General features: G+C 40.4%; 1 protein-coding gene across 6 annotated transcripts in view; it reads left to right on the plus strand.

Moving 5' to 3' along the window:
* Positions 1-24,840, plus strand: part of ARHGAP24 (Rho GTPase activating protein 24) — a 285,721-nt gene that overhangs the window by 86,457 nt on the left and 174,424 nt on the right. For 5 of the 6 annotated variants that reach the window (XM_030010168.2, XM_030010158.2, XM_030010150.2 and 2 more), the window contains exon 2: positions 7,418-7,617. In XM_030010168.2, the coding sequence (XP_029866028.1) occupies positions 7,438-7,617 (180 nt within the window). In that variant the 5' untranslated portion in view covers positions 7,418-7,437. Of the gene's footprint in view, positions 1-7,417; positions 7,618-21,856; positions 21,874-24,840 lie in introns of those variants that run through there. The other variant, XM_030010255.2, reaches the window with a different exon arrangement.

Raw genomic sequence — 24,840 nt, forward strand, 5'->3', positions numbered from 1 at the left:
CTGCTGTTGACTTGCTCCCTGACCTTTTCACTGCTCAGTATTTCAGCTTGTGAGACTTGCCAACTGTTCTGCATTTCTTTGTCCATCTTGCATCACTTCACCCTTGAGCTGCCAGAGGCTCTTTTCTGTCTTGTCTGTAGTTCTGTATGTTTCTCCAGAGGGTTAAAGCTGATTTTCTGCTGTATGCAATTTCTCTCTAGCATTGCCAGTTTTACAGAATAAGACACCAGAAGTGGAAGCCCGGGCAGAAACCTGGAAGATCAGGGACCATTCTAATCACACCTTCACTTTTCCAATCACTTTGGTAGCAGCAACCTTGTCTTGCAACTGTGTGTTACCATGTGAGGAAAAAGCTGAGGACGTATGTGCATAAGTAACACGCAAAAGTGTAACAGAGACAGCGTTATCCTTGTAAGTTGCTCCTTAAGCCAGACAGATTGTATGTAAATGTCTATCAGTTATACAAGTCTTCTACAGGTGGAGTCCATCTTGACTCAGAAAAGACAGTGGGATTAGGAAGTGATGGAGATAACAAAATGTCATTTCTAGGTATCAGAAGAGAGTCTGTAATGGACAAAGTGCTCTTAGCTGTGCAATTTCATTAGGCCTCCTGCTGCCGCAACAGTAGTGGAAGGACAAGGAAGGGTTTACCTGAATGTTGCTGCATGGATTTAAACAGAATAGGACCTAATGGCAAAGGCAGCAAAAGTTAACCTGTGACAATTACCCAAAATACTGATCTGACAGCATGATGCTGTAGTCACAGAACTGCAGTTGCTTTGCTTTACATAGCAGTAGCTGACAGGTATGGGGGACACTCTGAAATACTTTGTTACCCAGCTATCTCTACAAAGGAAGCCAAAATGATTTTATTGCTGTGTGGGGAAGTAGTAAGTTCTAACAAGTAGAGAAATTATATGTTTAGGACTAACTCTGAGCTCCATTCAGTGCTGGCTGCAGAAAGGACAAAGGGGAGGGAAGAGGTTCTGACTCTGTGGTCCCCCCATCTGCCAGTGTTTTGTGCCAAAAACCGCACTAAATACAGAGGCACTACTATTGATCATTGCTTTTTCAAGAGCAATACAAAGTGTCTGTCACACTTCAGCTTCCTATCTGCCAACTTGGGCTGAGTGCTGTCCTGAACATAATAGGGCAGAAGTTTTTTGAGAGACTAGTGTGTTACATGATTCCTAAAAGTTAAGTAAGTCTGATGTCTGTCAGTGACCCTAGACCATGGGCAGATTCATACTGGGACAAGTGCAGCCGGTACTGTGCGTATGGTGAGGGAAAGTGAGCTAGTGTCCAGACCTCATCTACAGGGTTTGAACTGTGCACATGTATACTAACACTAGTCACAACCACGGAAGATAAATTTGCACACACAAAAGTTGACTTTTCAAAGGTGCCTGACAGAATTTGTTAACGAGTTTCCATTGTAATTCACAAGAAGTTGAATACCATCTTATGTTCTTTATAAATTTTCTAGTCCCATTTTATTTGGGCTATTCATAGCTGTGCTTGAGTTCCTGTAAGCAAACAGTAGGCTTGTAAAAGTTTGGCTAGTGTAGGAATATCTGTAGGATGGTTCTGGCATGGAAATGCAAATCATGTACTAAGGAGTTATATTTGACCAAGACTTCAATTTTCTGGCAAAATTATTGGGTCTTGGTTTTGGAACTGATCCCAAAACGCATTGAAAAGTAATGGAAGTCTTTCCCTTAGCTTCACTGGGCAGTGGATCAGGCCTTCTACAATCTGACTGCTGATAACACCTCTCAATTTTTTCTTGCCTAAGCAGTAATTATTTAGGCATTGCAAGTGAAATTCTTTGAAGCAAAACATCTTCAGGCTGTCCCTGATAGGACAAAAATGAGAGTGGGGAATGCAGAACAGCCAGATGTATCTGTGATTAAGAGTGTTACTGCCAGCAGTACAAAAGGTTTCTCAGATGTTGCAGAAAACCTTCTGGATAAAAGTATAATGTCTGTTCTGAAGGCTTGTGGAGGAAAGCTACTGGCAAGTGCACTGCTGTAGCTTTTGAAAAAGAACAAGACGGGAATGCTTTAAAATCTGTCCTTGCAGTGACAGAACTCAAGACATGCTTCTTGCAATATGCATCTTGTAAAAACGGTTGCTAAGCACTAGCAGAAAGTCAACTCTCTTTTTAAGTATTTTTTTACCTCTTTGACATGTTTTTTCCTTCCATGTGCAATATTCTGTGGACACAACAGATGACTAGCAACTATTTGAAGCACCCTGATGGTGAGAAATAGGCCAATCTTTTGCTTCCTGCAGCAGTTGCTCACAAACACATGTCTGTGTTGTAGCAGAGATTCAGGTGTCTTGAGACATACTATGAGTAAGATAAATGCAGACAATGCCTTCACATACTAAATGTTTTTATGAAGTTGTTACTCAGCCAGACTAAATCAAGAAAAATCAAAAAGGAAACTTGCTGCTCAGAGGCAGCACTCTGTACCTGAAAAATACTGATAACCTTAAACTTAGGCAGTTATGCTCTATATAGCTCATGGGAAATAAGTCGGAAGGAACCCAAAATTAGACAACACTTGGAATGTGAGTTACATCTCTTCATGCAAGTGTTGCAGTATTGAAGTAATCTAATTTTATGTTGCACTGTTGTGTCACAAAGATTTTTATGAATTTTGCATGTGTATATATGTGTGTGTGTATATATACTTGGCAGATATGTTCATCAATGACCAAGTCAATTGTTGCTGCAAAATTGCAGCCTTTTACTGGATAACTGTTAATGTGCCTGTCATGGAGATGTCATCTCCATGCAGTGTTGCGTTGCTTGCCCTTTTGGCAAAGCAAGGGGATTAGACCATGCGACAGGCTGGAGGAGTACAGTTCTGGGGCAGGCGCTTTGGTGGCTTCTCATCTTTCTCCTTTTTGTGCCAGGCTGACATTGCGCTGCAAAGGACCTGATACAGCATCTGAGCAACTGCAAAGATGAAAAAGGGTTGCTGGAAATGAATGCTGATGATGTTTTGCATGCTTGAAATGTGCTATCTTGGCCATGAGAAATTTCAGTGAGAATAAAAACATACTGCAAACCATCAGGGTTTCTTGCCAAATGGATCATCTTGGTGCAATCCTGTGACTATTCATTGTAACTGGATTTGCTGTGCTTTAATGACTTCTTTGACTATTTCCTGGCAAAGTGCTGGGATCTGGGGGAGCTGCCCAATTCTGTATTTCAAGTATCAAGTGAGTGGTAGCTGAGGAGAAACACTGTCCTGCTTTCTGTGCGTGGCACCAGCACAGCCCTACCACATTGGCGAGGATAACGTAAGTGCAGTCATTTGCCTTCTAGACAGACTAGTGAGAGAGGCAGATGCCCTTATGGGAGCAAAAAAAGCTTGGATTGGGGCCAGCAGAGGTAGATGGCAATGGGCTCCGTGGACCAGGAGATGATGATGCAGAGCCAGTGTGTCAGGGAACATTTCTCATTTTGTTTACTTTGAACTCCCAATGTCCAGACAAGCCCAGGAGAGTTAGCCCACAGCAAGCCCCAGATGAATGGACCATGTAGCATTTGTTTAGTTCTGGTCATTACCTAAACTGGAGGTTGGCCAAGTCAGTAGAGTTGACTCTGGCAGCAAGTACAAGTTGTGTTTCCTGTTCAGAAGATGGGTTTGAGGAATATGCTCATTTAGTGCTTGAAAATGCATGGCTTTCTGCCTTGTCTTATGAGAGCGAGAGGACTTGGAGTACGTTGATGTAATTCCACACTTTGTCATGTGTTATTTACATACTGTTTGCACCTCGCTGTTCTCTGCATCAGTGCTAGCACCCTGATATTTCTGCAATTTATTTTTATGATCTTGGTGTTGAAACAGCTGTAAAAACAACTAGTGAAAGTGAGCCAGCTGCTGGAATTTCTGATTTCGAGTCTGGTTCATAGTAGGCAGATTCTGAAAGGGGAGATGGAAAACAACAAATAAACTTAATCTCATGACTAAATACAATTCCTCTTAACAAAAATAAGTTAGGTGGCCGAAATTTTAACTGCTGAAGAGAATTAAATTACTAATAAATGAAATAATACAACTGTTTTGTACAGAAAGTGTCCAAGGATATACTACTGCTTTAAAGATCTTACATCTGCCTGTGAGGACTTGTGAGCAGTAGAATGTCATCTCTCCTACACCTAATTTGTTTTAGTATTGCAGAAATAGTTTAAGATATAAATTTTACCAAAGCGGTGTAGATCAATTAACATTCCCCCTGGCTAGCTAAAACCCAAACACTTAGTTTGTACACTGGTGTCAACACCAGTGAAATGTGACTTTGTGGAGTGAAATTAAAAATAGCCTTTCATCCAAGTAGTAAATTGCTTTTCACTTTGGTATTTAGATTCTTGTTTGTGGTCCAAGTGTAATACGGACCTGCTGTCCTTAACACTGCAGTGATACACATAATTACTGTATTTAAACTCTTCCTTTGTTCCTGCCTTGAGGCTGGTCCAAGCAGTAGAGATAAACTGATTAGGTTAGCTGAAGCTGAGAGCTCTGATTGTCTGTGGTTGTGCAGCAAGGAGCAGGGGGTAGCCTATAGGTAATGATTTTGTTCCTTACTTTTTTCAGTTGCAATAACTTACCTGCTGTTTACAATACTTTCCTTAAAATATTTGCTAATTCACTTTCTAAGGATGTGAGTTGGAGGGCTGCTTCTTGGCATCTACTTTGGCCCAGCCAAAAACCAGCAGCATCCAAGAGATTTGTGCTTGTATTCAAAAAATGCCAATTATGAGTTGGGTGCGTTTCCTTTTGGAGAGAATGATCTCATATAGCACAGATAAGTCTGTCCTCATTCCTGACACGTTTTCACCACACACAGTGATAAGCAGAGGTAGGATACAAGTCAGGTTAATAAAGCCTGCTTTGTATGGATACAAGGTTCTTGGATATTATCTGATCATTGCTTATTGCAAATAATTTCACTTAACCTGTCTTCCTCATCCTGAAGAGCTAAGGTAACAAGTGAGAGAGCTTGGGCATCCAGGGACAAAGCTGTAGGGGTTTCAGAGGCTGCTTGGCCACTGCTTTGTTTCATTCATAGTTAATTATTACCATGCAAAGTGAATGAAAAATATTACAAGAGCCCAGACCACCTTGAAGTGTGGCAGACATTTATGAACAAGGCACTGAGAAAGCAAGCTATTGATTTTTCTAGTGGTAGTTGAATCTCCATTTGTAGCTCCAGATTGGAAGGAGGCAAGGTTCAGTTCAGAAACTCACTGCAACATCTAATATACTCTGCAGCCCTAGAGCTGCAGTTTTCAGAGTGTATACTCTGATGGTACATAACCCTCATGGAAGCCCTCTGTCAGTGTGGTCTGAGGGTTTATCAGCTGGCTCATTCTTTTTAGTAAGTGTAACCCTAGGTACAAAAAAAATCTTTGTCTGCTCTGCTGCAAGCCAGACGTGTTTGTATGTTTTGCAGGGACAATTTGCTCAAGTAAATGTAACAATACAAGTGTTCTGGGTGACTCTAGGTGAACCCTAGAGAGGCAGGGGGAAGATTTTCTGAGAATACCAAGTGATTTAAGTTTTGATCCTGCAATTTGTACTTCGCAATGAAACCTCTGTGCTCATGTTGAGGCCCGTTAACCTCCGTGGCACAGGGCAGTTAAGAGTTTTAACCATGGAGATTGGATTCCAGGATCCAGCCTAAAGCAGGGATGTGACAACAGACTGTGTGCGGGCATTAAAACCAAAAGATGTAAATGCACAGCAGAGATGGCAGCTGGAGAAGTTGTTCCAAAGGAGGTTAAGCGTGAACGGCAGGAAGAAAGGAGCCAAAGGAAAAATGGGCCAAAACCCACTCCTGACTGGAACCTATTTGATCTATTTATTTCTTCTTCCTTGATTATATTGCAGTTTATTTTACAATGATGTGACACTATCCAGACAAAGTACTTGTATTAATTGTCAGAGGGATGGTCTCGTCTATCAAGTGAATGTGTATCTCTGTTTCTAATCTACATTAGAAGCTGAGCACATAACCTTTGCAATGCTGCTGTCTGTTACTGTGTTCAGTAACAGTATTGTTGCTGGATGGGGGACCGGAGCAGGAGAGCCAGGCTTGGACTCACCAATCTACTTTGGCGAAGTCAGAACAGGAAGCTTTGGTCTAGATGTTCTTAGTCAGAGATGTCTCCTGCCTGCAATGTCTAGAATATTTTATTCTTTTCCCACCTTGATGTTTAGAAACAATAAATACATTACCTATGAAGCTGGCTTTCGCAGGCCCTAAGAGCTGTGCAAGTTCCTGACTAGGCAAGAAAGGCTGCCTGCCAGTGGTAGTCTAGAAAGAAAAGAAACATGTTGTTCTTCAAGCACTTACAGACAGTGAAATTTCACCATTAATTTTGCACACTGCTGTGTTTGTGGTTATAGTCACATTTTATTCTGTTTAGGTATACACTATTTGGCACATGTAGGTCTTGGTTTGATTTGTATTTCAACTGAAAATATCAGAAGTTGCAACTCAAAATCCTGAGTTTGTTGAGCTCTAGACTTTGTAGGGGATCAGGAAGAACCTTTTGACCATGAAGGTTAAGCACATGACTGCTTGATTGTATGTACAAAATCCATCAGGAAGATTGGTGACTGTCCAGAGATGGTTAAAAAGTATAGTTTTAACAAGGCTGAAAAGCCACATGGAACTTTGTCAAGTTTAATTACACACTTCAGCTCTGGTTTTGACACACTTCTCGTGCCTTGAGTTGACATGCCAAAATTCTGTGTGATTCGCAAAATGTCTGGAATAAGCATGGCTGGACACACACCCACTTCAGTCAGGGGATTGCTTATATGAGGGTATATGCAGCTATTCTTGTATTTACTGTCGCCATTCCATTAAATGGACTTCAGTAAAACTAAACATACAAAAAAGCCTGCTTGTCTGGTGGGGTATATTAAGCTGGAGAAGCAGAGGCTTCTTTAATATTCTCTGAAAGCCTCAAGCGTGTCAGAGAGCATTAAATGAAGAGGTCTGGTAGTGAGAGGCATACTGCTTTCCTTAGTTTGAAGATGTAAGATTATTCCTTGTTACTGCCTGTAATCCAGCAGAACTCACCTCAAGAAACAGCTGATGTCTTCCTCAGTGCTGGTTAAAATATCTTACACTGTACTTGAACACATCTTTTGCCTCTTGCCTGCTTTTTAGCATCTCAGTTCATTATTATTATTGTCTTTTATAGGCAAGTAGTATTCTTTCAGCTGATGGGGTGCTAGTATGAGAACAAGCAGGCAGATGGTAAATGCTTTTCTAGCATACCTTTGTAGTCGGGGGGATGTTTCTTTTCCAGCTGTGTTGAAAGGAGCGAGTTACTGCCTGGATAATAATCTAATTATTTTATCTTTTCCTCCTGTTTTCTCAACAGGAGATTTGCCCAGTCCCAGTATGGAAGAACACAATGGCTCTGCAGAGACTCCCCCACTGAGCCAAGGGCGGCACAGTGCCATTAAGCGTGGGTGGCTGCGGAAGCAAGGAGGCTTTGTCAAGACCTGGCACACACGCTGGTTTGTTCTCAAGGGTGACCAGCTTTATTATTTCAAAGATGAAGATGAAACCAAGCCCTTGGTAAGTGAAAGGAGGAGATAGGATGGGAGGTGAGGGAGGAAAATAAGTTAATGCAAGCAGAATTGTCTGGTGTTTAAAGAACCAAACCTCTCCATCTCTGTCACTGACTCAGTACAACTTGGGATTTTGATTACAGTGAACACAAAACTGAGTCAGGCCTTGGCAGTTAGTGTGGTTTCCTCATCAGGCTTGTTTCTAAAACTTCCTCTTCCAGGTCAGGTTTTCTCATTGCAGCATTTTAGAGGGAGTGAAGCGTACATGAAGTTCAAGTAGCAAAAGTCAGTCAGATGGACTTGATTGAGGCAGATGAATAAGCTGTATTTGAAAAGGTACTGCTTATTTTTCTGCTGTTTAAAATGTGGAATATCCCCGCTTTGTGTCTTCCCAAATAGGAAATCCCATAAGACTGTAGCCTGAATGCATTGCCATCTGTAATGTGAAACAGACTGCTGTCTGCTGCCTGGTTCTGTTGTGGTGATTTACTGCTCCTTAATGCTCATCTATTTTCCTATTTATTTAGCTTTTTCAGCAGTGTGCTTTAGGGCTGCCTATCTCTAGAGTGCCATAAGAGTAGAGTAAATAATGCTGCCTCTTAGATCAGGGCAGGCCTGAGCCTCTGTGATAATAAGTTAAGAGAGATCTTGTGCTAGTACCTACAGGAGTATGATAATCCAATGTATTAATCATTTCCTAGATGCTTGTGACTTCAGAAATAGCTCTGACATCTGTGAGTTACCTCTGTGCAGATACTAAAATAGAACCGCACTCATTTTTTATGCCTGCTAAATTTCTGATGGTGTACCTTTATGTGGAGTTTCACAGGGAGTTCTCAGAGATATAAAGCCCATCTAATCTAGCTTCATGTATGGAACAGGTCATGACACTTTCTCAAGCTTTACAGCTTGCATTATGGTGCACGTGTTAAGAAAACCATTCAGTCTTGTGGTAATTGTTCCTAAAGAAGGTTCTTGTACGAGTTAATTTCTAAGTACCAATTTGACAGCCTTGGTAGCTGTTTGCCCTTAAAATTATCCCAGATAGTATAGGTTAATTAAATAACACACTGCATATTTACAGATTATATGTTAGTATCTCTACTTTGAATATGAAATAGCTAATACTTTCTGGGAGATGAAATGTATCTTTCACTATATATATTTTGTTAAGAGTGTAAAAAGTGGCCATCAAAATAAAAATGTTTATGGTCCAGAGCCTGGGTTTCTAGAATACAGCTCTGCTTCCTAGCACTTGACATCTGGCAGTATGTTTGCATGCAAGTACTTCATTGCTTTTTGAGAGGTGACACAACGCTGTATTGCATGGAGCTTTGTACAGCACTATCATCTTTGTCTGCTGCTGACCTCTGGGATGACTTCAGAAGGTCCTGTTGAGTTTGCTCCTTCCCTTTTGTGAAATGGAGGTGGTGATTCTGATCTTCTGATACTTTTGATACATTAGGTAGCAGTTGATTAAATAACTAAAAGTTTGTTTGAGTTTTCCACTTATGTCTCAAGTAAGTTCATAAAGACACGTAGGTATACAAAGGAGTAGGGGGTGGGGAAAAGTGCTAACGAAGTGTAACTAAAAATATGCCAATAGATTTGGAAAATGAATGGGCATGTCCACATTAGGATCAGTCAGTATCTCACCTTGGTGTAGCTTTGGAATGTTTCTGAAGCAAGCTGCACAAGTGTAAGCTCCTGAAATATGTCCCAGGTTCAATGCCATGTACAGAAATGTTTTTTATCCCATTTAACTATGTTGAAGGGTTTGCTGCATTAACTTTGACAAGAAAATCACTATGGCCTTCTGGGAACCCTGTTGCTCTTACTGTGGAGAGCTAAAGCAAAGAACTCCACTGATACCATGAATTTTCAGTGCATAGGGATATCATTAGGAAATGGTGAGCAGTATTTTGTTATATTAGCCATTTAGTATTGGATTTGTATTTAGGATAAATACCTGTTTATTCACTACTGGATTGTACAATGTACAATTGTACAATAATTCTTTTAGACAATGATATAATGGAAGAAAGTTAATGAGTTTTTTTTCCAAATTGGATTGTAGTTTTTATTTTGCTTACTGGTTGGTTGCATTTGGAAGGAGGCAGAGAGCGGTGATTACTTGTCCTGAGGAATGCTCTAATTGCATACCTTCTGTATATATATTTATAGAACGTAGAAGAACTATAGCAGGAGAGGACAAGACAAGCCAGTGAGTTTATGTTCATACACTTAATGTGAATTAGAGAAAAGCAGAATCCAGTTTCTGGTGTGAATTCAGCAGGTGTCCTGAGCACCAGTCTGCTTAACATTTGAGCTTGGGTTCTGTCCAGTCTGCACCAGAAATTATGCCATGATGTTTGCATTTTTGTAAGTGATGGAGATGTGAGTGGAACTGAATTTCAGAAAAATATTATTATCTGTCAGACTTTATTCTACAAGTGACTCTGTATAATGGGAGTAAAGAAAAGAAATAACACCTTGTGTCTAAACCATCAGTAAATGCTTTGGAATTCTTGAAGCATGCTCATTTCCTCCTAGTAATATAGGTGGCTACCACATACACTTTAGTCAATACATGTACATCTTGGTGTCAGACTATTAAATTTAAAAGTCATTAACTAGCAGTGTGAGTGTGGGGAAACGTCTCTGCCAACCTGTGTCAGATGCCTACAGGCACACAGAGCTAGTGAAGAACAACAGAAGAAAAAGCAGTACACAGCTGTTAGTCTTACCATGAAGGTCAGTGAATTGTCATTGATTCTTTATCACTATCAAACACAAGAATCTTTCTCTTGTAATGTTTTATTAGTCAGAATAGCAGCTATCTTTTGGTCTGATATCCTTGAAATGTCTGTGGGGATCTGGCAAAGATGGCATTTCTGTTTACTGAAGATGTGGGTATGGATAGCAATAATCTAGTTAATTCCAGAAGACAAAAAAAAGGAACAAATAAGTAAGTGAGCCATGTGAAGAAATAAAATCTGATTTCTGATAATTCTGTGTAATTTTTACTTCTTGGAAGTGATACTGGATTTTGCCTTGTTAATTCTTTTTACTGTCTTGGTAAGTCACCTTACTCCTGACAGCCCATTGTGCTTTAGAAAGCTAGTATTATGTTACATCTGAAGGTCAGCTGTCCAAGCTTGAAATGTGGGCAGCTGAAAGAAATCAGCATTTAGCATTCCCCATTTCACAGTACAGCTGTTGTTTAAATGCAGCCCATGAAAATATATTTCTTGCTTTCTTTTCTGCCTATAGTTAACTTTTCCAGCTGTGTCTGGGTTGGCATGGTCTTAACTGAAGATGGGAGGAGGAAGTTGATGCCTTCTCAGTGAGACAGAATACTTTTTATGTGGTTTTGTGAGCAGCAGGAGGGAGCTTCCAAGCATCATCTCCTTGATGCAGCTTTGCTGTTGCACTCTCCTGGTGTTACTGAGGAAGTGAGTTTATGGGAGCAAAGCTAGGTAACCTGTACCGGTGGAGCATCATTGATATGAGCTTGTAAATGAAGAAGAATGGGCAAGTTCATCCAGTCAAAACAGTGGTTTAGGCTTAGGCACCTATTTAATGTTGTTGCCACTCAAATTGGTTTATGGACTTGAATTTGAGGTGTGTACAGTAGAGAGATCTTAAAGAACTATGAACTAGCCTTCAAGAAATACTTATTGGTGTATGCCTGAAAGCAGATGATGATCTGCTATTTCAGTTTATATCCCATCCTGAACGTTTTGGCGTACAGTTTTTATCCTCTAGATCTTGTTAAGCTCTTAACTGTTTTGCGTAAGTAATGCTAAACAGTATTCAATGGCTCACAGGATCTTAGACAAACCCTGGGAAAGGACAGCAGATTTGAATTCTAATGTGTGAATCTTAAATGTGGAATTTGAATCGGTCTTTGATTGAAACTGAGTAAGTGGCAGCTGGAATCTTAAGTACAGGTCACCATTTGTAAGGGAAAGACTGTCTCTGATGTACAAACAGAATATATTTTGAAGTATTGCTTTCTGGCAAAATATGTGCTTCCCATTTAATTCAATTTGTGTAAAAATTTCATTGACAGAAAAATCCATTTAAAGGCATTAATAGGAAACATGACAAATTTCAGTTGCATTTTTAAATTAAAATAAAGCTTCTAATGAATGTGTTGAATAGAAATTAATATGATAACTACATAATTTGAAACTTAGCCTGTCAGTAGGGGAAATCTTTCAGTATTAGTACTGAATATGATTAAAGATTGAGCATCATGCCTTTCTACATGCTAAAAGGGAAGGGATAACATTTCTGGGTGGAGGGAAAAAACCTAGGTGTACATGCACTTAGAACTCTATCACAAGAAATGGCCATCTCTTCTTGTTGCCTAGAGGATTTTCAGTAAGGGAGATCAAAGTATTATTCACTCTGGTCCTTGTCTTTGGAAAGCCACAAGAACCAGCTTTTGTGTAAATACCGAAGAGCAGTGTAGCAAGCGAAACACGTTCTCAGCAGATATTGCTTTGACTTGTAAGAGCAGCTCCCTCGGTCTTGCATGGGGGAGGATGTGAAGCACCAAGTATCTGCATGCTTGGCTTCATGGGCCTTGCTCAAAACTCCACCTTTCACGGGGCAAATTCAGGGACTTAATGTGAAAACAGCAAGGAGTGTCCAGACCACTGATGATTTTTTTTTTTTCCATTTCTAGGCAAAACACTTGCTATTAGTCTAGGAAACAGGAACGGTCTTGGGATGGTTATGTGTTACTGGGTGAACCCTCACCTGTGTAGGAGCAGTACTTTGAAATACTGGGTTACCTATTGCAAACTGTAGGGGAGAAATTAATCAAATACAATTATGCAGGTGTCACAAGAAATGTGGGCGGATTGATAGAGAAAGTGTGTTTCTCAGGAATTTCACCGGAAACTCAATATGCTGGATGAAATTATATAGGATTTTCTTGAGATCAGTAGTGATGTTTGCCAGTAATGAGAGGATTTCCTAGAAAGGCTTTTTATTATTGACTATTGGATACATTTTTTTGAGGGTGGTGAATATGGAACTTAAAAACCAAACAAATAAAAAGCCTCCACAAAAAAATCCATCAGAAAGCACTCCTTAAACAGTTCATGTGAATGCAGTGGAAAGGAAGGATGTCCAACACACCTTAGATGAAGGTTTTAAAAAACTCAAATGACATGGTATTCTGCAAAGGCAGTCAGCTGCCAATCACTTCCTGAGACAGTAACATGCTCTGGAGCAGTCCTGATAAAAGGTTTCCAGCTGGTCTTGCTGAACTTTGTCTGAAAAAAAATATGAAGTAGACAAGAAATAGTGGCCCCATTTTTCAGATGTTTGAATGGAGCCTCCTTGTGACTGACTGTACACCTATTCTAATATTTTCTGCTTGTGGAGCGCTGCCTGTTGGGTAAACTTGCACTGCAGGTTGCAGCAGAGCAGTTGGCTCACACTGTGCTCCGTGCAGCCATGGCCTTGTTGTTCTTGATATCCTGTTGTCATTTGGCAGCTTGGAGTGTGATCTCTGCTTTATTTTCTTTCCCTTCATGGCTTTTGACTTTGCATAAGCTCACTAAAGTAAGGTACTGCTTGCTGCAGTTTTGCATGTGTCGTACAAACTAGAAACAGATTTAGGGTTAGCCATGTGTTCCTGGCGTAATGATATTTCCTGTTTCTTGAAGAGCTTAGTTGAAGGAAAGAAGCCTCTGTGTAACATACCTTTCTGACAAGTGCATTTTTTTCCTTTCTGATAATTCTTGATCTCCATCCACTGAACATAAGGTTTGTCAAGTTTTAAACTGAAAATTAACTTCTTAGCTCTATCACTGATTGAGTTTCAGATGAGGCAAGAAGAATTGTATCCTGTCTGATGTGAGTAGCAGAATCTTATGCTTTTTTTCTGTGAGACAGAAATAGATATGACCTGGTATGGCAACAGGCAAAGCAATCTAAAGCCTGGTCTTTCTAACGTAGTGAACTGCTACAGTGGTGGCTGTTCAGTGCAGAAGGTGAAGTGAAAGCCCCCAAACTGCTTTGGGCCTTTCTTAGTGGGTTTTCGGGGCTCCTCAAGTATATGAATATAAGCAGGCTTTTGCAACTCTAGCTGTGAAATTTCTGGAATACAGGGATGGTTATTGAAGGATAGGTCTTAGCTTTTACACACAGTAGAAGGTTCTGCTGTTTCTAATACCTGTGTGCCTTTGTAAGTTTTTAAGTCACTTATTGCTGCATGTTTCAGCAACTTATTCGTAGAGACACATTTTTTACTGTAATGACTTATGTCAGTCCTATTAAAGGTGTGATACACTTTGGTCAGTAGATACCCATGGGGATTTTGTACAAAAGAGATTAGTATGATAAGGCTAAGTTTATTTGAAACCAGGGTGTTTCTAATGCCATTATTCTGTTGCTTGGGAAAAGTTTCTCAAATTCACAGGACTGAACTTCTGTTCCCAGCCTGAGACAGGTAGCTCCAAGGTCAGTCACTGAGGTGCTCAACTTGGAGGTGATCAAATTCCAACTTTAATTCCCTTTTCTGCTTCTTTCAGACCAAAAATGTGAACTGGAATTTTCAGTAATTGTTCTTTGTTTTGTTCCTTTGAAAAACTTTGGAGGCCTTGGGCTTGGCCCAATAGGAGTCGTAAAAATTTTCACAGGAAGAAAAAAGTTTCTCCTTCAGCATTAACTGCCATGTGAATTACAGGAGTGTCACTGAACACTGTGCAAGGTTAGGGATTCTGTGCCAAAATCAGGCAATTCTTGCTCAGCGTTTTGCCCCAGCTTATGCTGTTGGAAATTCAGTTCCCCCATGAAGATGGTTTTTAGGTTTCAGTGCAATGCAAGGAGTATTCAGTGTCTCTCCTAGTCAGCTTTGCATGTAGCAGTTGTGTCATTGTGACTGTACTGGTAACATCTACAAACTACTTCCTGCTATTGTACCAATTCGTTTAAATCCGTGCATACTTCATTCCTGAGGGCTTATAGCTTTTCATTCTCCCTGAACGTGAGTTAATTTTCAAAACAGCTCTCAGGTGCACTCTTTGTCCTTCTTGCATTGCTGCTGTTACCTCTCTTCAGATTCAGCTCTGACCCCAACTTCCCCTGGGTTTTCCTTTGCCTCCGAATACATTGGCTGGTGAAATAACTGCCCCCATCCTCTCCCAGTATCTATAGCATTCATAAAGGACCAGCTGTATGGTTGTTGCTCTCTGACATGGTTCAGTGTCTCCATCCCATTTGATGACTTGGAAAATAACAGATTAAATGGTTAGCTTCCTACTCCCCATGCCACTAGCTGCCTGAGTAGATCTTCAGTTTAAACCAAAACTAAAAATTTCTAAGTGTTTTCCACAGTCGGCCTTCTTGATGTATTTTGACATCCACCTGCCCCTCCCCCAAAAAAAACCAAACAGTGGGCCTAGATGCTGTGCAAATCTGAGAACGTGTCTATCTCCTTTTAGGCTTCAGAAAACCAGTCCAGTGACTGAAGTTCAAAATCCCCCGAGTTGAGACAGTTTTATAGGTGGGAAATGTGAACCTTTCATGGTGTTTGGACTTGTGTATTCCACTGGGACTTTTTGTTGTTGTAGCCAAACTCGGAAGGTCAGGATGGTAAAGAAAAGATGCCCACCTGAGCCTGCCTGTTTATGGGGCAGGCGGTATAGCCCCAGGTCCTCTTCCAAAGCCAGTTGGGAACAACAAATACAGGTTTCCAGACTTCTGTATCTTTAATCAATCTGAACTGGGAAATTAGTTTTAGTAAATATTTTCATAATAGAACAAAGCAAAAATGCCTTATGGCATTGATTGAAAATGCTAGCACTGTTGACCCATGTGTGCATTCAGAGCTAAAGCTCTCAAGTATGCTACCACGTGTTGCATAAACTGTGCGTATAATTAGACTCAGCCAACAGCTGCTGTTAGATTGGAAAAGATAGGCGCTCTAGTAAGATGTAAGCTAGCCATTTCAGTTTGTGGTGTCCAATGCATCTGCTTAGTCCAAATGTTCAGAGAACTGCCCCCACCTTTCGCTCCGTGGGACTGGGGAACTAACTTGTTTGTAATAGCTTGCTAACTCTGAAGTAAAGTTAAACCTTAGTATGCCTCACTGCATTTCATGGATGAGTAATACCTGCAGATGTAAGAAGCTGCTAGATGGTACAAAACTGCTTTTCCATGGTGGTGGGGCTGTAACTGTCCTGAGTCTTGCACTTCTTTTTATGCTTGCACCATTTTTCCCTCCCTCCTTTCCTCTCCATTTCTGGCTCCTGCCAGTTGACAGGGTTTGGGGCAGGGAGGAAAGGGGAGATACTCTTTTTCTGCTTTTCTCTGTTGCCTGCCAGATGAAAAATGCGTTCCTGGTGGATGCTAATGAATGTATATTTAACAGGTTAATGAAGTTGTGTGGAGAGGTGTAAGGACGGTGTCAGGCTGCTGCTGGTTAAAAAATATACTTACTGTTATGCTGTGATGGTTGTCATTGATTGTTTTTTTACTACCACCTTCTTGTCTGAAAGACTGCTGATCTAAATTCCTAAACATGCCAGTGGTTTTGCATTATCAACTCCAGTGCAGCGCAATGACTTTTGTCATATTCAGTTGGACAGCAATGCTCTGCTCTAGATGTTTTTCTCTGGCTTTCCTTGCTTAAGTGCTGTTGTACCAGCAGAGTAAAGCAACTACTGCTACACAGCATGTGTGAGGGTATAAGGTGAAATTCTGTGGAAATCAATCTCCAAATTAATCTTTATGTAAATTCAGTGCTTTCTCTTTCAAGCATATGTGGAGCCTTAACCATTATAAAAATAAACATTTTTTTGCTCTCCATTAATTTGGACAACAGAGGCTGTGTGACAAGTTTGTCTTGTCTAAGGGCAAACACTTCAGATAATAAATAGATACGGATGTTGTGTTTTGGAGCCTGACTGATCAAATTCAGTGCAATTTGATCAACTCGACCTGGAGCTGCTGCAGGTAGCTTCTAGCTTAGCGGATGCTATTAAGATAATGCTTGAAATGTGGAAAAGTTCAATTGGTGCTCCATTATCTTGTGTAGGCCATAGTTAATGTCACTATTTAAAGAAATCCTAGGTATGCTTGTTTATTTCCTTGCACATTGCTAAGGGACTTATTTAATGTTTTTGCTGTAGTAACTGAGGACTGATTCTAGCAATAATTTTTAGCAGCATTTGTACAAGTCCACTGATTTCAGCTTCATTCAGCTGGACTGCATAAATGCTCTTCTGTGTGAACTTAGGCTCATCACATGAAAAATGACCTGAATCCTATGCAAGTTCAAACACAGTGAAATTGTGAAGACGTGCTATGTAACATAGACACCGTGGACAAAAAAAACCTTCCTCAGTGTCTTGGTTATTAGAGCCTTTGGATTGCCACGTGTTCCCTTACAAGCTGAGCCAGACATTTCAAATCCCTTCATACAAAACAAGTTTATGAGAATGGCCATCACAGGTGGTATTTGTGTTGGCAGCCTCCGAACAGAGGCCAAGGGCTGAATGGTAACAGAAGCAGCTAAATTAACTTCTAATGCTGGAGGGACATCCTTTTCAGCAGACTTGCAACACAAAAGTTGAGCTAACAAAAGCTTTCTCTGTTACTGCTTGGGCTGCAGAATAAAACGCATTGAAAGCCTATGCAGCTACCCACAAAGAGCTCCTGCTCTGAGTGAGTAATTGCAGTGTCTCCAAGAAAAAGCGAATGTTTTTAACTCTTGAATAATGACCACAAGTAATTGAAGAGTACTAAGGACTTTCATAGACAGAGGCATGTGTCTTGGAAGCCTGTTGGCATGAACCAAGCATTAGTGTAATGATCTGGTCATGCAGGTGATAGAAAACAGACACGAGGATGTGATTTAAGTAATGAGCTGATGCTTTAGTAAGCCACTATATGTGCATTTGCCAGAATACAGTGGGGATCTCACAAGAATCTTCTTGTATGATGGCTCAGCAGCATAGACTTTCCTCACTTAATCCATAGGTTTCAGCTCTGGTTTAGGACTACTTTCTTGCCCCTTTTCCCTCCGTGTTTCCGTAATGTCTGTTGTTTCAAAGTTAAGTTTTCCTTTCTTTCCATAAGCAAAGGTAAAATGGCAGGTCTCCTTTATTTTGGAGGGATGACTGTTTCAGCCTTGAAATACTGCTAGACATGTGAAGAATGGGGAGCAGTGAAAAGCCTGCATGCCATGGTCCTGTATCTATTACTGTAATTAGTGTGTTTCTGTCCTTATGCTGTGAGGAGCATAGAGGCCACGGCTCAGGCTGCCCACTTGGTCTTTGGTGAGGATGAACTCCTTTTTTTGCCTGTTTAATCAGAACTTTAGGATCCTAAAAATGCATTTTAAAAAGCACAAATACTCTAGCAGGATGAAAAAAAAAAAAAGTGAATAGCGTGAAAAAAACATGGAAGTATTAACATGTTTTGGAGCCCAGTGAGAATTAGACACGCTTGCAGGTTTTTTCCTCTTCCTTCGTTGCCTTTTCCTCACTTGAAGAGCAATAAATAATGCTCCACATCTGAAGAAGAGGCTTAGTATTTGTGGAGAGAAAGGATATTATTAAAAACTTCTGTCTGTCATTCTTATTAAAGTTACTTTTTGCCACATACTGCCTAGTTGTTAAGGTTCCAGATTTCCTCCCTGGTCTTAAAAGTGATATCTGTCCCATTGTGTACCAGCAATTACTGAAGTTCTGTTTAGCTTTTGCAAGCTGAAAGTATATTTAGCAAATTATTTATATGTTGTGTTTCTCCTGGTATCTTTTCTGCACATGAAGTTGTTGCTAAGTACACTTCATTATAAAACCTTTCATTTCTAATACAGAACCACTAACCATGGAGTATCTGGGAGTAAGCTTCACAGCTTTTCTTGAGATCTTTTGTTGAATGCTGTATTACCTCTTCATCTGCATACTCTTAATTCCAACGTAATGATCTAGTTTCCTGTAAGTGAGACAGATGATGTGCTATATAAACCAACTTTTATGTGCTACAGAAATAATCCCTTTCAACAGGCAAAAGATTGCCTAAAGGAACTTTTTGAGAAAACACCTCATGAGAAATGCTAGTGTGATTGGTGTTAGTTACAACTCCTATTAGCACTTCTCTGAAAAGGATAAAGAAAAAAGGCAGACTGAGATCAATCTGTTTTCACAATTCTTTACATAAATGTTTTAAGAGCAGAGAGATTGGCCATGGGTAGAGCTTGGATAAGACATACAGTGGTGTTGGGAAAGAAAAGGAGATGTAGCAACATACTGTGTTATAACCTTCTTTGTGTCTCTCAAGAACGCCAGATCAGTCTCATGAGCATCAAACTTGCTTCATTTCCTTTAAATGAAGGTGTGTTAAATTCCATACAGTATCAAAACTCTTCTGTCCCTGAGTATCTTGCCAGGAGTGAAAAGCTGCATGGGGGTGAGGCTTAGCAAGCTATGTGTAATAGTGGACTCCTGAAGGTATGTTGTTTGGTATGAGAATTCACAGATTAGTCTGGAAGAAGTCCAGTGTTAGATTTCATTCACAGTCTAGGCTGTAAAACATGTATGTTGCATTTAACTAACCTCAGATCAACAGATCTTTTTCCTTTTGCTTCCTGGGTTTGATTGTTATTCCAGGTGTGTTTTCTTCATTTTCTTTCTGTATTTATATAATGTCATTTATATAACCAACACTATCTGGGAAAAAGAAGTACAAGTCACAGCTGAAAAATAAAACATACAGAGCCTCTGTGTCAGACTTTTTCATGTATAGAAGTTTTTGGCTTTCAATTTTCTGGCCAATTGCCTCATTTTTGAATAGGTTAACCTGAGCTGAGTTGGAGGGTACAGAGAAGAATAAATCTTCAGTATTTTATAATGTGACAAAAAGAAGAAATGCATAAAATAAGTTTCTACCCTCTGGCTCATACCAAGGTGAAGGTAAAATCTAGTGGCTTATGAGTAATCAAACTGTTCTCAGCCGGTTGCAGACAATGATTCACATATCTTATGTTGAGGAGATGCTAGAGAGGAAATAGTGAGTTTTTTTCCTTAAAATAGTCTCCAAGTTCTGATAAAGCACTTGTTCCAATAAAAAGGCTAAGCCTAGCAAACATCAGTGCTATCGCTGGCTCTTGTCGGCTGTGGAGCAGTCTTCACGGGAAAGAGAAGGCCCAGTCCTTCTCCATCCTCCTCTGCAAGCAGGAGCTTTACATTTTCGAAGGCACTTGTGACTTTGGAGCATGAAAATACAGCCTTTAGTCGAGTGTGAAATCAGGATTTTAGGACCAATGCATTAAGACCCTTGGTTTGACGTGAAGTTTCTCACAAGGCCTGTGAATGTGTTTGTGATTGCAAGAAACAGATTACATCCAATTTTAAAAACAAACAAGTGTGCATGATGGCATTTGTTTTAACCTCTTTAGTGTAATAGCTAGTCTCATAAACACAGGGATTGTTTTGGTGTCACTTTGCTACACTGGAAAGAAGTATCCAATTAACTGAATGAAAAAAACACATCTACTGCTCTGAATGCACAAAAGGCTGATTTAATGTCTAAATCTGAGAGTATTTAACACTGTGAGTAAAGCTAATTAAGCTATTGAGCTGACATGAAGAAAACACAAAGTAAAACCAAGATACCCATTCTTGGCTTGCATTCACAAAACAGCTGTATTCTTGCACTTTTTTGATATGATGACTCATATATAAGTACAGTAGTATTTCTAATGAAATGTTTAATTAAACAGAAGGAAGGTCTGCTCGGTTAAATTGTTGCTGCTTTTCTTGGTATCCCAGATGACAGCACTGGGACTTCTAACGGTTATTTGTGTCCTGCTGAAAATACTGACGTAATGTTCAGAATAGCTGTATATGTGAGCTGTTGTTCTTTGAATTGTTAGAGCAATGTTGTCCTAACTAAAGCAGTGTTGCATATGGAGTCTGTACTACAGATGTGTCTCAATGTCTTTTCCATTGCTGGGGTCCTGCTCAATTTGCTGCCTCTGCATATTTCTGGGTAACATGGGGTCTCTGTTACAGAACCAGCAGTACCAGTTAAAAGACACCAGGTTTCAGAAGTTAAAAGTGTTCCATTAGTCAAATGATGTATATTCACTGTATTTACAAAAAAAAAAAAAAAATATTTTCCCCAAATATTCCAGTATTTCTCAAATACTTTTTTGAATATGTTGAAGTATCAGACTTTTTGTACAGCTCTCAAAAGCAGTGCATGGTAATTCAGTTGTGTGATGTTCTGTGTAATGGCAGCCATATGAATTGCATCTAGTGTGGTGATCAACAGTTGTATGTCTCCAGTATGTTACAGGACCCTAGAAATGCAGGATGTTTTCCAGACCCTCTTCTCTTTCTTTGAAAGGCTTGAGTTCACCTGTGTACCTCAGCAGGTATTTCTTCATAAGCTTTCAGGTTACCCTGAAAAAGGTTATCCAAAAGAAAGTGTTAACCATCGAAGAGAAGAGCAAGCTTGTGTACTTGACTGGGATGGAGTCTGCCAGAAAGTGGCCATTCTTTAGTTTGGTTTTAATTTATATTGTTTTCTCCACTGTAAATGTCCACAGTGTGCTCCTGCTCTTCTCCCTCCCTGTCCCATTGCGCTGGGCTTTGGGAGAGGAGCAGAGCTGGGGAAGTAGGAGAGAACAGGCAAGGGTGAAAGGCTTAAGCACTGTTCACACTTGGCTTCCTCTAGCAGCATCCATGTGTCAGGACTGAGGCCATCTGCAGGGCATGGATGATGGATTTCCATCACCCCTGTCCTGCCATCTCTTTACTCCTGGAATGGGAGTACTGGTAGAGAGACAAGAGGAGATGGATGCTGCCCAATACTGGGATCCCAGTGAGAAAGTGCTTTGTGGATCTAGTAGCTCAAATGTGAACTAGTCCAGTTGACATTTGTAGCTTGAGGAGTGTAATTTGAGCTGGCAGAATTGAGAAGGTGCAAGCAGGGGGAATTTTGGAGAGACGTTAAATATATGCATGCAGAGCTGTGCAGTCTTTTTCAGATAACGGGCTTGAATGTAGTGCTGCGGGAGTTTGGACATGAATGTAAGCATTTGACCTTGGGAGGGAGGGTGAAGTAGTCAGAAGGGTCTGTATGAGAAAATTTAGTTGTGTTGTGTAGGCTCAAAGAATGTAACCTGAGATTGAGGGAAGAGCATGTTAAATGAGCGGTGAGAGAACAGGACCAAGGTTTTACAGCAGGTGTGGGGAGGAAGAGCTGGACTGCCAGACCTAAAGAGCTGGTAAGACTTTAATTAATCTATTAACCACCATTCTTCACATTGTCTCAGTTTTCTTCAGAGGATAATTATTTGCTCTACTATTCTGCTTGGCTCAGCTTGTGAGACACAGTGTGCATCTGCAAATGGCATTAGCTTCAGTATTTGGCTTGTAGTGCTTTCTCATAAAAGACTTCAGCCACTATTGTTTTTAAAACCTTAGGCAGCTTACAGCAGAGCTCATGAAGGTATGCTCTGTGGATGATACGGGGACAAAAGGGCTTTTTTACAGAATGCTGTCTAAGTCTCAGTGTGTAGGCACTTTTAAATTAATGTTTGACAATAGAATAATAATGTTAAACCAGACAGTAAAATGCCAAGGCATTTCTGAGATGTTACAACAATACATAGGCTTCTCTCACATTGGTGGTAATGCCAGCAATGGGACAAATGGCTGCTGAAGAATGAATCCAGCTAAACGCAACCCTGCCCCCCATTATCCTGTGAACTGTGTCCAGCAGGTCCCCAGTGTGCTGCAAACATTCAGGAAGAGCATAAAGGCTTTTTATGTAGGGTGGCTGTGAATAATAGATACTGTCCAGAAAAGAATTGCTGCACTTTGTGGAGTTCGTTAACGCATGTGTAGTCAGCGAGAAGGTTGAATGACAGATTTCTCTATTAACTGCTTACACGGACAGCTGACAATTTGGCCACTGTGTGCCCAGCAGGAGTGAGGTGGTAGAGAGTCCCTCTGGAGAGGAAACTATTATCATCTGCTTAGAGAGATGCAATGGCCAGGGGACAGAAAGAGATGTCTGCAAGAATAAGTACTGGGAGAAGGCCTTCTCACTTCACCCAAAAGGTGATGTTGCAGTAAGGTAGGGTTTGCTCTACCTGAATCATTTCAGGAAGAGATTTACTAAGGGATACAATTATCTGTGTGAAATTTTGGAAAGCCCACATAATTTTTTCTTATGGGCACCGCTGGTGCATATCTCTCAAATAGTAGCAGTGTCACCAGGAGCAGGGAATGCCATTATCGCCTGCCCTCTTCAGGGCAATATGTGGAGGAGAGGGGGAAGGAGGGTTTTGGGAAGGGTTGCTGAGCTCAGACTGGCTGTGGGTCTGGCTAGATTTTGGGCAGTGGTGGAGTTGAGCTGGGAAGGAGGCAAGAAGCTGTGCTTCTCTAAGAGAAGATCTAACATGTTAAGGACTGAAAAGAAAATGCTGAAGATAGTATCTTTAATGGAAGAGTGTTGGAGATGAGTCTTTTGTCTTCCTATCTGAAGTGTAAGCGATCCTGCATGATGCTTTGAAGCTCCTAGTTCACGTTACTTTCGAAATTAACCCTATGTTTTTCAATGAGGTTTTTCTAAGAAACCCAAAATTTCTGGGACAAGCCATTTTATGTGTAGAGCCTGGTAAAAAGATTAGAAATAGTTTTAGAATAGAGGCTCTGGGAACCAGACAGATAAGAGGGAAGCTTTGGGCTTTGGCCTTGCTGGTTTGCCTAAAAGCAAAGGGAAGGACTAAGCAGTGAGAGTTTTGGGTGGCTACACACATGCAGACCATGTATATGTGCCTCACACTTGTTCTTGTTGGGGGTGAAAATGTGCACAATCTAGCATCCCTTAATGACTGTTGTAGCATTGGGTATCAGTGCACCTAGTTCTTTCGCAGCACTGTGGGGAAAAAAAAGAAGTAGGACTGGTGTAATGGGTGGTAACATCACCATTATCTTAACAAGCAGAGGCTACATTCCATTTGATAAGTGCCTTATTAGATCAGAAGTGTCTCAGTGTTTTCAGGTAGAAGTAGAAAATATTTTAGGTTTTGTATCCAGCTTGACTGGTATAGCACTTGTTAAGTACTGTGAAAAGCATTGTCTGCACACAATAGAAAGAAGCAGGTGCTGACAGGGGTATGAACCTGAAGTCAAACATGTGAAAGCAACCTGTACCTTTGCTATTGCAATGACCGGGTAGCTGTATGTCTCTGAGTAGAGGTGTCACTTGGGGGCTTATGAATATTGTAGCAGTTTGGGAGTTAAATTTACTTTTTTTTCTGAGACACAACAGATGTTCTATCAGTTTAATGACTCTAGGTACAGTTTCATTTACTTAAACTTTGTTACACAAATTTTCCAAACCTATATAAATACCTTACTCCATATCTGCTAAAACAGCTAATTTTTTTGGTTTTTTGTGGTGGTCATGGTGACTTTTTTCTTTTTGCTGTCTTTTTGGTTTAAGGCTATTTAGGTTGTAACAGTGAAAGTAGCGTTATTGAGAAATGCCTTAAATCCTGTTATAAAAGCAGATCCTGTCTTTCCACTTTATTTAAAACAAAACAAAAAAACCACAAAACAAAACAACAACAACCACCAAAAAAAACCAAAACCCAAAACCAATAAAACCCACTAAGGTTGGTAATAGACTGATACACAATAATGATTACTCTAGACTCCTGACTGGCATAAATGGTTCGGAATAAACCTTGTTACCTGCCAAGAAAGGTCACTTGCAGCGTTTCCTGGGACTCCTAAATTTAGAAGGTGGCACTGAAATGGGTGCCTGTGCAAGTTTTCATTGGCATGAAAATGGAGTAAGATCTGAAAAGACTTTTTTTTTTTATTATGCTGGGCAATAGTAGTTACAGCTGGAGGGATGAAAAAACAGATTCTGTAATGGTTGAGATGAGTTCCTGAGCAGCAGTGTATGCCAGGCAGAGTGTCAGTTATGGCTGTTTTAATCTGGATTTCTGCAAGTGCTTTTCTGAAAAACACAGTCATAGGAAGGGTATGAATTTGGTTTAAGTGGTGTGGAGACACAAGTAAGAATGGGGGGAATGTCAAAATAGATCACTACAGCTTTTTCTGCATACCAACAAAGGTGCAGGGAGACAGTTTGCTGACACCTAGGAGAAGCAGCTTTGGGTGCCGGAGACAACAATTAGTTGTGAATCAGGAATGTCAGGTGTAAGTTACTTGCC

This window comes from Aquila chrysaetos, chromosome 1, assembly GCF_900496995.4.
Source record: "Aquila chrysaetos chrysaetos chromosome 1, bAquChr1.4, whole genome shotgun sequence".
NCBI classification, from domain to species: Eukaryota; Metazoa; Chordata; class Aves; order Accipitriformes; family Accipitridae; genus Aquila; species Aquila chrysaetos.